This window comes from Hyla sarda, chromosome 2, assembly GCF_029499605.1.
Source record: "Hyla sarda isolate aHylSar1 chromosome 2, aHylSar1.hap1, whole genome shotgun sequence".
Lineage (NCBI taxonomy): Eukaryota > Metazoa > Chordata > Amphibia > Anura > Hylidae > Hyla > Hyla sarda.
Window position 1 is genome coordinate 268,781,991 of NC_079190.1, and position 14,212 is coordinate 268,796,202.

Genomic DNA, 14,212 nt, shown 5'->3' on the forward strand with positions numbered 1-14,212 from the left:
CGAATGAGAAGGAAACGCGGCCAGGGCAGTGTGCCTGGCCGCAATACATGTGGACATGTGGGGCCCGAAGAGGGAGGGCAGGCCCACCGGACTGTCTCCTCCAGAATGGCACCTGAGGCCATGAGAGGTCCGGCCCAGCACAGCCACATGTAATGGCAGCTGGGGAGCTGGGCACATCAGAGAAAGGGGACCCCAGATGAGCAAGGTAGAGGGGGAAGGGGGATTGTAGTACATACTCTCCCACGGCTTTATCTTCTCATACTAACCCTGAATTCTTCAGCCAGCATTAGGCCACGTTGCATCATGCCAGGCTGCCATAGTGAGGCAGGCAGGGGCAAGTGGGGGACCATTGGTGATAAGGGGTTGACGGTCCATACTCTTATGCACCGTGCCCTTTTGTCGCATGTGGGCGATCAGGTAGCACCATGCTCCTGTCGACCAACCTAGAAAAATAAAGGAAGAAGAACCTAACTAGACATACTTAACTAGAAAATAAGAAAATAATAGACCAGGTATGGGGAGCTCCCAGACCTGTGTCTTGTCTCCTACTAACACTAGCTAAAACTGGTTACCTCACTTCCAGTGGGCGGGTATATCCTTCCAGGGAGGAGCCAACTTTTTTTTCCTAGGGTCAGCCCCATCTAGTGGCAAGAGCATATACCCATCAGTAAGGTTTCTCCCAATGAAGAGCGACAGAGAAATAATGTTTGTGATCCCGCACGGTAAATGTAAAAAAAAATATCTAACACTAAAAATACAGATTTTTTATTACATTATATATATCAGAAAAAAAAATGATAAAAAGCTATCAAAAAGACCCATTAAAACAAAAATGGTACCGAAAAACTACAGATCACGGCGCAAAAAATTTGCCCTCATATAGCCCTGTATACGGAAAAATTAAGTTATAGCGTTCAGAAAAGGACAATTGTATGCATATGAATTTTGTTACTAAAAGTTAGCATTTTTTTAAATGGTACAATAGAAAAACTATATAAATTTGGTATTGTTTTAATTACATTAACCTACAGAATAAAGTAGGTTATGTATGATTTTGACCATAAAGTGTACTGCATAAAAACCAAACCCCTCAACAGTTGCAAAATTGCAGTTTTCTTATACATTTCCGCCTGCAAATATACCTTTTTTGGTTTCATTGGTTTTGTATGCTTTACAACACATCAAAAGTTTTTATATCTGACAGTGCCTATTTAAGGAGTTAAACAACCAGGTTATAGTGTGTTTTATTTTTTTTTATTTCTTCCTCAAAGATTTTAGTTTGTTTTGCAACTGAATTGTTCCTATTATAGGCCACATTAAAGGTGGAAACCTTCTGGCATGATTTATCTTAATGGGGTACTCCAGAAAGTTAATCAGGTTTGTAAATTACTATTCTATTTAAAAATCTTAATCCTTCCAGTACTTATCAGCTGCTTTATCCTACAGTTCTTTTCAGTCTGACCACAGTGCTCTCCGTATCAGAAACTATCCAGAGTACAAGCAAATCCCCATAGCAAACCTCTACTGCTCTGGACAGTTCCCGATACGTACAGAGATGTCAGCAGAGAGCATTGTGGTCAGACAGAAAAGAACTCCTGAAAGAAATACAACTTCCTGTAGAGCATACAGGAGCTAAGTACTGTAAAAATTAAGATTTTTAAACAGAAGTAATTAACAAATCTGTATAACTTTCTGGCACCAGTTGTTTTAAAAAAAACATTTTTCCACTGGAGTACCCCTTTAAGGCTAGGTTTCCACACAGGTTTCTTCTGGCATTTTTTGGAAAGCTGCAACTTCAGTTTTTGAGCCAAAGCCAAAAGAGTATTCAGAATGAATGGGAAATGTAAAAGGAAGGACTTCTACTTCTCCTTCCTACTTCATCAACTTCTGAATTTGGGTAAAAAAACATCAGAATAAAACCATTAATAATTCCATTGGCTACATAGATTTCTACTGTAGTACACTGTATTGCCATATACCTCTAAATTTCATTAAAAAAAAAAAAAAAAAAACATAAAAAGAAGATTTTTATGCCTGATTCCATATGAAACAAAAATTGTGAAATCTGCCACTGGGTCCTATTTCACGATGCCCTTAAAAGCACTGCATTGAGAATAACCTTGAAATATGGCACCAAATAGTGCCAAAGTAAGTCCACGTACCTCCATACAACCTCCTTGTAAATCTTGTAAATGTAAAAGGAGAACAGACTCCTGGTTGACTGGTACAGTAAATCCTCTACGTCTATTATGCAGTAATAATTATTTTTAGAAATCTGCCTTATTAACACCATTTTAGATGTAACTCAGAAGGAGAAAAATGAATCACCACTAACAGAAAAAGAGAGTCCTTTAATGACATAACAAATTTTTAAGGTTTCTGTTTTGACTGCTTTTGTCTCAAATTTTTGTTTTGAGGGTTTACTTTCTTTTTGTTGAGGTTCTTGTTTTTGACATTGTGAGTTTCGTAGTACCGCACTCCCACTTTCTTTGAACGCTGCTGCCTCTCTATCCTTCTCCTCTGCAAAATGAAACAAAAAGGTTTAAGAACCAGAACAGGATACAAATAGTGATATTACAATCAGGTCAAAACCAAATGTTGGCTTATGTTGGCTAATGTGGATCCTCCCATAAGTGGCACTGGGCCCTTCAGGACTCAATAACAGAAATGGCATAAGTGTCTTTCAGTAGTATTGCAACTTACTTTATATCATCTTTTTTTCTGATTCTACATAAACGATTATGTTGTCCTATAATCTTTTGTATAACAATTTGATGCTAGTCAGAAGAAGCTCATTTCGCTTGAAACGCCTGTAGCTATGTTTTCTGTTTTTAATGTTGGATTATAATAAAGGGGTTGTTTCTACATTGGTTAATGGAGCTTAGATAAACTCCTCTTTTATATGCCATTGTTGTTAATACAAGCTGAGCACAACACTGTTGGCTGGTATACAGCACTGTCATTTGTGGCCTGCTTCACGGTTTGGGAAAAAGGCAAGTCTTGTATTCTAAACAGGAGTAGTCAGCGCTCTCATCTCTACATGAATTACTATCTATTAAGTGTGAACCCAGTAGAAGCCCATCTTTCCATAGAAGATAATAGTAGGGACTCTGAAAATGTTAACTCTTAGCTCAAAAAAAACAAACACAAAAAAAAAACATGCGAGACATGTTAGGAGTAAAAAAAAACTGATTTTCCAACGATGACCTACTTCTTTAGATGATAGCTTCTTCTGAGGCTTTCCATGTTCATCATCATCATCGTTGTCAAGACGCTTCCTTTTCTTTAATGGTTTAGTCCTCCCTAGAAAGAATTATCCTTTTTTTAATTTTTAAGCATAAAAAATAGTCATGTTCAATTACAGAGTGCACTAAGATATGACCATGGTCACTCCTGACCTATTAGGCTCCTTTCACACTGCTGTTAGTGCCCTAAAGTGTGACAGCCTTTAGAAGATAGCGGTAGAAAAATTTGTGCTTGCGCCATGTTCTTCTCCCTCTATCTTTCAGCGGAATAAACATTCAATAGAATGGGATCCTCTGTGCCCATTATGCCTCCATCACACCAACGGCCAGAATTGGTGCCAGAAAGTTAAAGAGATTTGTAAATCACTTCTATTAAAAAAAATCTTAATCCTTCCAGTACTTTTTAGGGCCTATATACTACAGAGAAATCAAAAAAAGAAATGCATTACCTCTGATGTCATGACCACAGTGCTCTCTGCTGACCTCTGCTATCCATTTTAGGAACTGTCCAGAGCAGCATATGTTTGCTATGGGGATTCTCTTCTGCTCTGGACAGTTCCTAAAATGGACAGCATAGGTCAGCAGAGAGCACTGTGGTCATGACATCAGAGGAAATGCATTTCTTTTTTGGATTTCTCTGTTGTATACAGCCCCTAAAAAGTACTGGAAGGCTTAAGATTTTTTAATAGAAGTGATTTACAAATCTGTTTAACTTTCTGGCACCAGTTGATATATATAAAAAATAATAATAATAAAAAAAAGGGTTTCCATGGGAGTATCCCTTTAATGGCCGCTTGAGGCAAAGCCCAGCAGCAGTGAGAATGTAGATTTAGTAAATATATGTATTGCCCCCATGAAATAACAAATATGGACCACCAGTGCCATCAAGTGGATCTGACACAGCAAATAACATGCTAAGGATTTAAATTCAGGACTATGGGTCAATTTTCTGAGCTTTTGTGTGGATTTTGTATGCAGCATGTAGTTAAGATTTTGAAGCTATTGGAAACATTTTCACAAATCTGCCATGTGTGACTTGTATAATGCAGCACTCCAAAATGTGAAGTTTTGCTCTGAGCATCTAGGGACCCAAAGACACTAGTCAAGAAAAGGCAAAAGAAATCATGTTTAATCCAAAGTAGAGCCTAAAAAGACAGAGAATCATGCAGAGATCTACCACCACTAAAGCGAAAACACTTGCATTATGCAACATTTCCTGGTGGCCATACACTAGATATAGTAGTATATCAGTTTAATCTGGAGTGCTCCCTTAAGGGTAAAATAAATGTAAAAAGGTATAAAACAAAAAAGAAAGTACTACACCCTTCATGAGACCCAGTTGTATTGTTTTCATGCATAGTTTGAGTTTGATAAATTAAATGAAAGCTGACTTTTGGAAACTTTCTAAGGGTTGCACAGCACACTCCAAATAATATACACGGTAGTAGAGACTGGGATGATGAATGGCATGAAGTAATTCCATGGTAAAAATAGTTCAAAAAATAATTAACCTCAGGCAGTGAAGCACAGAGGCCAGAGGATTAATGAGAACGAATGGACGGGGATGATAAATGCGGACTATGGCTGGAGATGGCATTAACCATCACTGAAATTATACAGTAAAATATAATCTCAAAATATGGGGGAAGGGGAAGGAAAACTCTCCCAAAAAAAAAAAAAAAAAACACCAGCACAAGATGCAATATTAAGGCAATACCTCTAAATACAATCTAAATGCATAGAAACAGATTGTGTCGGCAGATAAGAACTATTTGGCCCATCTAGTCTGCCCAATATTCGAAATATAATAAATAATCCCTGGCCCTATCTTATATGAAGGATATCTTTATACCTATCCCCATTTTATATGAAGGATAGCCTTATACCTATCTATATCTTATATGAAGGATAGCCTTATGCCTATCCCTATCTTATATGAAGGATAGCCTTATGCTTATCCCATGCATGCTTAAACTCCTTCACTGTATTTGCAGCGACCACTTCTGCAGGAAGGCTATTCCATGCATCCACTACTCTCTCAGTGAAGTAATAATTCCTGATATTACTACATAAACCTTTGCCCTTCTAGTTCAAAACTATGTCCTCTTGTGGTAGTTTTTCTTCTTTTAAATATGCTCTCCTCCTTTACCGTGTTGATTCCCTAAAAGTATATAAAACTTTCTATCATATCTCCTTTGTCTCATCTTTCCTCCAAGCTATACATGTTAAGATCCTTTAACCTTTCCCGATAAGGATAAAACTTATCAGGAAAGGTTAAAGGATAAGGCGATACGGAGGGAGGGCATGAATATGCATAAGCTGGGCGGTGCTGCGGGCCGAGCGGCGGTGACATCACAGTGCCAGATGAAGGCAGTAACCCCACTCGTGCCAGTTAGAAGATGATTTGCATATCTGGAATAATGAAGATAAAGGGTGAACGGCAGGGCGGATCCGGGCATGGCTGAAATCATATTGATCAGCATCCACCGCACTACCAGCCAGTACCTCTGGTTAGTGTGTGTGTGTGTGTGTGTGGGGGGGGGGGGGGGGGGATGGGGGTTTGGTGACAGTTTTCCTTTAAGTAGTGTTGGTGCATTTTTGAGAGTTTTTTTTCCCCTTTTCCATATTTTGTGGGCCACATCTTGAGTTGTTACATACAATTTAATATATATATATATATATATATATATATATATATATATATAAAAATAAAATGAAGGTTAAGGTTATATATTACTGCGCATTTTCAATGATAGGTGGTCTTCTAATTTTATGTATGGTCTTTAGTGAGGGGGACCATTATTCATATTGACCGTACATTTATACCTGGAGATGGCATTACCTTCGCTTTGCTGCTCCTTTGCTTGTTCTTCTTCATCATCGTTATGATCATCTTTTCTTTGTGGATTTGGTTTTGCAAACATATGTTTAGTTAGCTCTTTAGGAATTCTACAAAAGATAAAAATCAAACAAGTTACAAATAAGAACAAAAAACAAAACATTTACCGTATATACACAACTATGTTGGGGGACATGTTTTATTTATTCCACTGTGAAGCTAAAGATATACAATAAATGTGCTTGTTGCATTATACGAATCGGTCACCATGTCTATATGGCCCTAACTGAAGGCAGAATGATCTAGTGGCAGAAACTGTGTTTCTAACCATGCAGTTTCATCCCATTGGACAAAGCAGTCAATCAAAACACAAAATGAAGTTTAGGTGAAGCACTCTCTATGGTGCAACTGTTTTTACTTTTTATACTCCTTTTTACTATATTCTCCTTGCATTTGGCAATTCAGATAGATTTGTACATTTTAGTGGGACTTTGAATAGGTTCCATTTGTTACTTATTGTGTATATTTTCTAGTACTGCAATATATTAACCTTTCCACACCAGAATGTTATGTGTATATTTTATAAATTTTCTACGTACAAATAAAATTCAACATTTTATTCTATCATCGTGAGCAATTATTTTGGTGATAACATTTAGACAATCCTGCTGGCAACAGTCATGTTTTAGCTTCCATGGCTTTTTCTTGTTGTGCCCATGTCTGTACAAGCATTGATAATAAGCTGGACATTTTCAGCGTACACACACACAAAGGAGATTTTGCGCCTGCGCAGGGATGGAAGCAGCAACGGAAAGTGGTCATCCGAGTAAATCTCATGGCTGACACCCTCTTACGTGCTATGGAAAGTAGATAGTCACTGTCCATCGTTTGCATGTCATGGAAAACCAAGGAGTCATCCAGCGAGCAGCTGGGGTAAGGGATAAGTTAATTTACACTGTAAAATGACACAACATAGCCATTAATAACCTGTTAGAAAATTTTACTAGAAATATGTCCTTATATGCGCTTTCATGTTTTATTAACGCATATTTCAGGATGACACATGTGTACAAACATTGTGATGTGGTGTAGTGTAGTTTCCACTTCAGAAAAACACTTGTCAATATAATACATCATAATGCATTGCATATGTTAAGAACATGACATAGACAAATGTACATGTTTGTCCTTTTTTCATCTAAAACTAATCAGATGCAGATATCCAAGTTATGGCACGCAAGAATACAGTGCTAAACCTGCAGTAAAAAAAAAAAAATCTGAATAAAGTATCAATACCTTCCTTCTTTTCTAGATGTCCAAAATATTTAGCGTATGGCTGACTTCACTTAGTTTAGAGAAAAGACGTCTTTGACCAAAATGTATAAATGTATGAATGGACAGTACAGAAATCTTTATATACCTAGGCCGGTAACCATGACAAGGGGACATCCTCTACATCTAGAGGAAAGAAGGTTTCATCACAGACAGAGATTCTTTACTATGGAACTCTCTGCCACATAATGTTGTGATATCTGACTCAATAAACAAGTTCAAGGTGGGCCTGGATGCTTCTCTAGAGAGTAACAACAGGAAGTTATGGATGCAAGATTTATGGGGATAGAACATTGATCCAGGGATTTATTCTGATCACCATATCAGAGTCAGGAAGGAATTATTTCTCTGTCATGGGGCAATTGGCATCAGCCAATTTACCTTCTTCTGGATGAACACAGTAGGGTTTTTGGTTGAACTTGATGGGCTCTTGTCTTTTTCCAACCTTACAAACTATGATAATGCTTAGAAATCCTGTTGACCATGGAGAGCCTTTTTATGGCCTAAACAAGTGTCACGGATGCTTATTAGCAGGTATCCGTGGAAAAATTAAGCTGATGTGCTAAATTCTTCCAGTCATTGTTGCCAAAAGACAGAACAGAAACTAGGCCACAGACCCTGCTCTTTTCACGATTATCCAACTTCTAGGCATCAAATCAGTAAAACATGCAGTAAACTGTGTATATTAAGCCCTTTTAAATTCCAACAAGATATATGTATTAGAGTCTTGAATCAAAATATGGCTTGCTAATGTCAAAACAGCAGAAATGGTTACTTAGTCAACATTGGGTCTAGAATAAAGTCCTTTTTATCTTTCAACAATAGATTATACTAGTATTAGAGGCCTATAGAGCTGTATGTCACACATTGGTAATTATGACTGAATTATTCCCACAGCAGTGTAAATAGTATCTTTCTCCCATTAACTACACATCCTCCCTGCTTCCCTACCACCAATGATAACTACAGAATGATAATAAAACCTGAGTGACATGACTGCTATAGGGTCAGCAGGTTATGGATCCCCCTCTAACTGTAGAAATCTTTATTCACATATCTTAACCGTGGAGTCTAAGGAAAGCAGAGTGATGGGATGTATGAGTCAGGCCAACACTACATGGTGAGTTTTTTACAGAATTACAAAAAGTTCCATCACTAGTCCTACAGCACTATTTTCTTTTGCATTCCAGCACAGCTATGCATCATCTATAAATCAATGTGTTTGATGTGATTTTTTCATAATTGCAGTTAAATTGCACTATTTACTGAGATTACAAAAAAATCCTCCATTTTTACCATAATTTAGGAAAACCATGGCAAAAACCATTATTAAAATGTGGTTGAAAAAAAGTAACAAAAATGTTAACATGTGAACGTAGTCTGAAAACTTCAAATCTTCAAAAAAACACTTCAGTTGTGATTACATGGCAAATCACTTTTGGCTTACACCAATATTTTTCTACCAAGTGCATTCTAAATAAGAAAACACACTAAATCTGCACATAATATGAACTGACCCCAACCTACTTATGAAACTAAGCTTCTCGCTGCTGTAGTCTAGTCAGGTAGTTCGATCACCAGGTTATTACCAGGCTACACACCCCCTCCCTCTGCAAAGTATGAGCATTCATGGAAAATGTAGACATCATTAGGAAATCATTTCTGTGATTCTATGTGCAATGAGTATAGTTGAAATATCATGCTAAGGTAGGTACCTCACAACAATATAACCACACTGGGGTTAGCAAAACCTCTTTAAACACGTGTTCCTAATAAAATGTAACATTTAATACAAAATATGACTAAAAGTATAATTGGTGAGAAACACTCACATTTAAAAACACAACCCCATTTGCGTCACTAATTACTAATTTACAGTGACACACTTGTATCCAGAGATTCAGCCCCTGAGGAAAAGGCTATTGAATACGTGGTGTATATTACCACCAATTTGGAGTGACTAAATAGAATGGATAGAACAATTGTACTGATACAGCGGGTAACGCTCCATACCTAGAGTGCTGCGTTATGAGGTGCCACTTCACTCTCCAAATAAGTCACCACACTGTAAACATCACCCTTCTAAGTACCACTGATAAAATACAACAGCACTCCAATATGAATATATAGTCCACTCAAAGGTGTGACTTATAGGTAAGTATTGGGCAGGTCACTGTACTCAGGTATGTGAATACTGTGGAACACTAAACTCCAACCTGCTGAGCACCGCAGGAGCGAGTATTAATCCCTTAATAGCATATTGTGGTCACTGTGTGGTATAGGACGCATGGGGGTTGCAATTAAAATGTATTACTGTCACATCCCGACATGTTTCGCCACACCAGGTGGCTTTATCAAGGAGACCAACTGACATCATTAACCGGGCAAGGTCTTTAATCTGAAACAAAACAATCTGAGACCAGTTCAGAGGAAGAGACAAGTAAATACTGACCGGACCGAGAAACTATCAGAGGCCAAGGAAGTCACCAGTCTCTAGAACATATAACAGTCAGAATACAACATGTCCATCGAACAGTATTAAATCCTTACCAAGATCTTCCTTTTCTTCCTCAGTTCCTTCAGTTACCATAACTCATGTTCCTACATCTACATCAGTGTATTCAAACACGAATGCTCAGAGTATGGTTCCATAGAACCAATTTGTGACCCATATATATTTCCATCGAACAGTCAGCATATACAGACTGGTCTGGCTATGGCACAAAACAGTGCATCAGGACGTGAAAAAGGCATGAATATCCCACCCTCCTACGCCACCAACTTTTTTAGGGATACGGATATAGGTGCCAAAGCGAGTACAGACAAAGAGTGACCAATTGCAGGTCATTAATTTGTCTAGTAAATCCCTGTCAAAGGGACAAATTGCATTACTTTCCAAAGACTTATCATCTGCACCCACCCCGAATTATGATATTTTTTCATGGGTGAAAGATATTAATTTATTTGTGTGTAAATTGGCCCTACATAAGTATCACACCATTCAGACACGAATAGAAACAAGTATGCGTCAGAGAGATAAAAGGGGTGGTTGAAAAATTGGCAGCTTTGTTCGAAGAAAATATTAGTGGCCCAACTCCACCTCGGCACTGTTTTCAAACTTGAAAACAAAAAGTAAGAATACTCCGCCCCTCAGAAAATTTCATAACATCGAGACCTTTGTTCAGTTGGTCACCCAGGAACTCTGTCGGATTTAGACTGGTAAGAACAGTAGGCCAAGTAATCTGAGTCCTGTGGAGTGGGAAGCATTACAGTTTCTGCAAGCTGACGAGACAATTGAGATCAAAGATTCCGGGGAGGCCTTATGAACTTTTGGGAGCGCGTAAAATGTAATACATTTTAATTCTGGGGAGGCCTATTGTATCAGGTATTAACAACCTGACCCAGGAATGCAGCCGCTATGTCTATTATATTCTCTCCCCTTTTGTTCAGAGTTTGCCTTCTTATTTGCATGACATGAAGGACACTGGCCCTCATTTACTATTCTAAACCCGACCTCTTTTGTCGGGTTTTTTTTGTCGCATCTTTGTCTGCGCCATGTCGCAGACATCATGCGCCAGTCTGCGACACGATGCAACATTTTTTCCCGACAGACCCGATGTGGATTCTCCCAAACCCGAAAAAGGGGCGTAACCCGACATTTCTGAGCTTTCCCACGTATTTATAAAGGTTTCCAACCCGAATTTGTTGAATTGTTGTGGATTTTTTCCCGACAGCTCAGAGGAGTTGGAAACCAAAACCAACAAAACCCACATGCGACAAACAGGATGCGACATAATAATAAATATCAGGAGAAAAAAGCAGTCGGGTAAGAAAGCAAGATAGACTTACAACCCGATTTTCTTAGTAAATGAGGGCCACTGTGTGTAAACTCAATGATGTTGCTGTGCAGGGTGGTACATGTCTAGCGAGTCTGGACGAGGAAGCCCTGTACAGCAACAGACAATTTAGGAATTAAGGCACTCACTTTCTGAGCACTAAAAGGTACACAGTATCACATACACAATGAATTTGTTTTGTCACTTTTGCGTTTTGTCCACAATTCTTTCACGTTTAAAAAGGAAAACTGTCAGCAAGTTCACCCACACTAAACCCAGTATATTGGATTATAGTAAGGGTGAACAGTAGACTGTAACGTGCTCACTTACTTAGAAAAGTTTTGTTTAGGGTGTGTTTGCGTCCTCTAAAGTGTCTGCCATCCATCCCGGTTTTGCGCGCACCAGGCGTGTCCCCCGCAGGCACTCTCACTTTGGGTTCTGAAGGCAGGCACCCGAATCCCGCCCCCCTTGTTGCATATTCATTTCTTGTTTCTCCACATCTAAATGACGTGGAGTTATCCACCCCTCTGAGCGCTGCGATCTGGCTTCAGAGCGCATGCGAAGTTTTGTTGCGCAGAGAGATTCTGGAGACGCACAGATCTCACGTCATCAGGACAGAAAGCTGTGTAAAACAAAACAGTGCATGCGCTCTGAAGCCAGATCGCAGCGCTCAGAGGGGCGTATAACTCAACATCATTAGGACACGGAGAAACAAGAAATTAATATGCAACAAGGGGGGGCGGGATTTGGGCCCCTGGTCCAGAACCCAAAGTGAGATTGCCGGCGGGGGACCCGCCTGCTGCACGGAAAACCGGGATGGATGGCGGACACTTTAGAGAATGAAAACTCGTCCTAAACAAAACTTTACTAAGTATGCACATTACAAACGCCTGTTCACCCACACTATAACCCAATGTACTGTGAGTAAACTTGCTGACAGTTTTCCTTTAATGGTAAATTTTACCAGATAAAGGGATCAGATAAAGGGATCGGCCATGGGCACAGTTTGCGCACCTACTTATGCCAATCTTTTTCTCGGGTGATGGAAAGACATGATCATTTTCACAATATGAAATTCACTGAGCACATTCTTTTCTGGGGTCGTTTTATTGACAACGTGTTGATTTTGTGGGATGGTGGTAGGGAGTTATTTCACGATTTTGTTGACGTGCTTAATTACAATGAGACCGGAATGTTCTTCACTTCGGAATTTGGAAACAAGTCTATCAATTTTTTTGATCTTACTATTAGGATTGTCGATAGCATCTGCATCCAAACATCTATGTTTCGAAAGGATACAGCAGTAAATAGTCTGCTAGAATGGAGTAGCTGGCACCCGACACCTCTGAAACGGGGGATCCCAATATGGCAGTTCTTAAGAGCAAGGCGGAACTGCTCTCAGGAGGATGGGTTTAAAATAGAGACTTTGAAATTGACCAAATTGTCCAATGTTCCTTTTGTACTTATGTCACTCGTCGGAAGGAATTCACTAACCCATCAGATGGTAGGGTTTATAAGTTGTATGATTTCATTAATTGCAGAAGTTCAGGGATTGTGTATATTTGTTCATGTACATGCCCGAAACTGTACATAGGAAAGACACTGCAAGAATTCCGATGACTTATCTCTAAGCATCTGAGTAGGATTAGAACGAGGGCTGATAAACCCATTGCCCCATACATTAGGGAGGTACATGACAATGATTTGAGTAACTTGAAGTTTTGGGGACTAAGACAGATTAGACTTGGACCGAGGGGTGGCAACTTGGTATTCTTCCGGTTGAGATCCTTAAGCCCTTAGGGATTAAATGAAGTGTTTAATTACACAAATTTTATCTGAATTTGTCCCACTTCTACATAGATTTTTGTTAGTGATGTACTACTACCATCCATACCTTGTAGTTTTTAGTTTTAATATAGTTGTTTTATGGAATATACAAGATTTGGTAGAGAAGTATTAAGAGTGTTGGCTGACTGAGCCTCTACGGGCGTATTGTTGGTTATAGCATAGGGAAAGACGGTGATTAAGAACTTTGTGTCCTGGCCCGGGAACGTAGAGTGAACCTATAGATTGGCCTGACTGTGAGGAACATTGTATCATATGGTCAATCAATGGCTAGGAATACTGTATCACATGGTTAATCGACTGGTCCCCATTTGTGCCATTGTATGTTAAAATTGCTCTAAAATTACTGTAACTGCTTTACAATCACTCGATAATACTGGGATGCTCATATATCTTATAATAGGAGTCAGGGATGTGGAAATCCTATCGCCCGACGTCTGGGACAAGTAGTTTTGGGCGTCGGGCAGGTGAATTTTTTTAAATAGATTTAGCCCTGAATCGGGTAAGCAGGGACAGACAGACTTCTCCCTTATTTTTCTTTAATGCTGGTGTGAGGTGCAGGAGCCGATGCAAGTCTGCACCTCACACCGGCGCTTAGGGTGTATGGAGGGGGCAGTGGCGGCCCCCAGCTGATTTCAGTAGCCGGGGGCCGCTGCTCAGAGCCCCCCAGCCGGTGTAAGGGGATCTCAGGAGCGAGGGCAGAGCCCGAGATCACACCTCTGCAGGAGATTATTAAGCCACGCCCCCTCATCCCCCCTCCCAGAGGATGAAGAGCGCAGCTCTGCATAATACAAGACGACAGGGGGAGAATGAGGAGGTACACAGCTCCTCCCTCCCCCCTGCTCTGTCTACACAGGACCTAATTTATCACGGGCAGGTTTCAAGTATTCACGGTGGAAAATACAGAGCGGGGAAAGGACGTGTGTGAGGAGACACGGGCTGGGGATTTCACCTCACACAGGCTCAGGTGAGGAGGCCGAGCATGCAGGCGGCGGGAAGGGTGGTTGTATATGTATGTAATGTATAATTGGGGGGGGGGGGTATATCCGTGGGTGGGTGTATGTATGGTGTATGTGTCATGTGTATATACGATGTGTGTATGGTGTCTGTATGTA

General features: G+C 39.7%; 1 protein-coding gene across 1 annotated transcript in view; it reads right to left on the minus strand.

Moving 5' to 3' along the window:
• Window positions 1-2,331: 2,331 nt before the first annotated feature.
• The window catches only part of GNL2 (G protein nucleolar 2), a 56,424-nt gene continuing 44,543 nt past the window's right edge, over window positions 2,332-14,212 (minus strand). Inside the window, exons 14-16 of the mRNA XM_056557127.1 lie at window positions 6,088-6,194; window positions 3,212-3,303; window positions 2,332-2,520 (exon numbers count right to left, since the gene is read on the minus strand). Coding sequence (XP_056413102.1) covers window positions 2,371-2,520; window positions 3,212-3,303; window positions 6,088-6,194 — 349 coding nt within the window. The 3' untranslated portion in view covers window positions 2,332-2,370. The remainder of the gene's footprint in view (window positions 2,521-3,211; window positions 3,304-6,087; window positions 6,195-14,212) is intronic.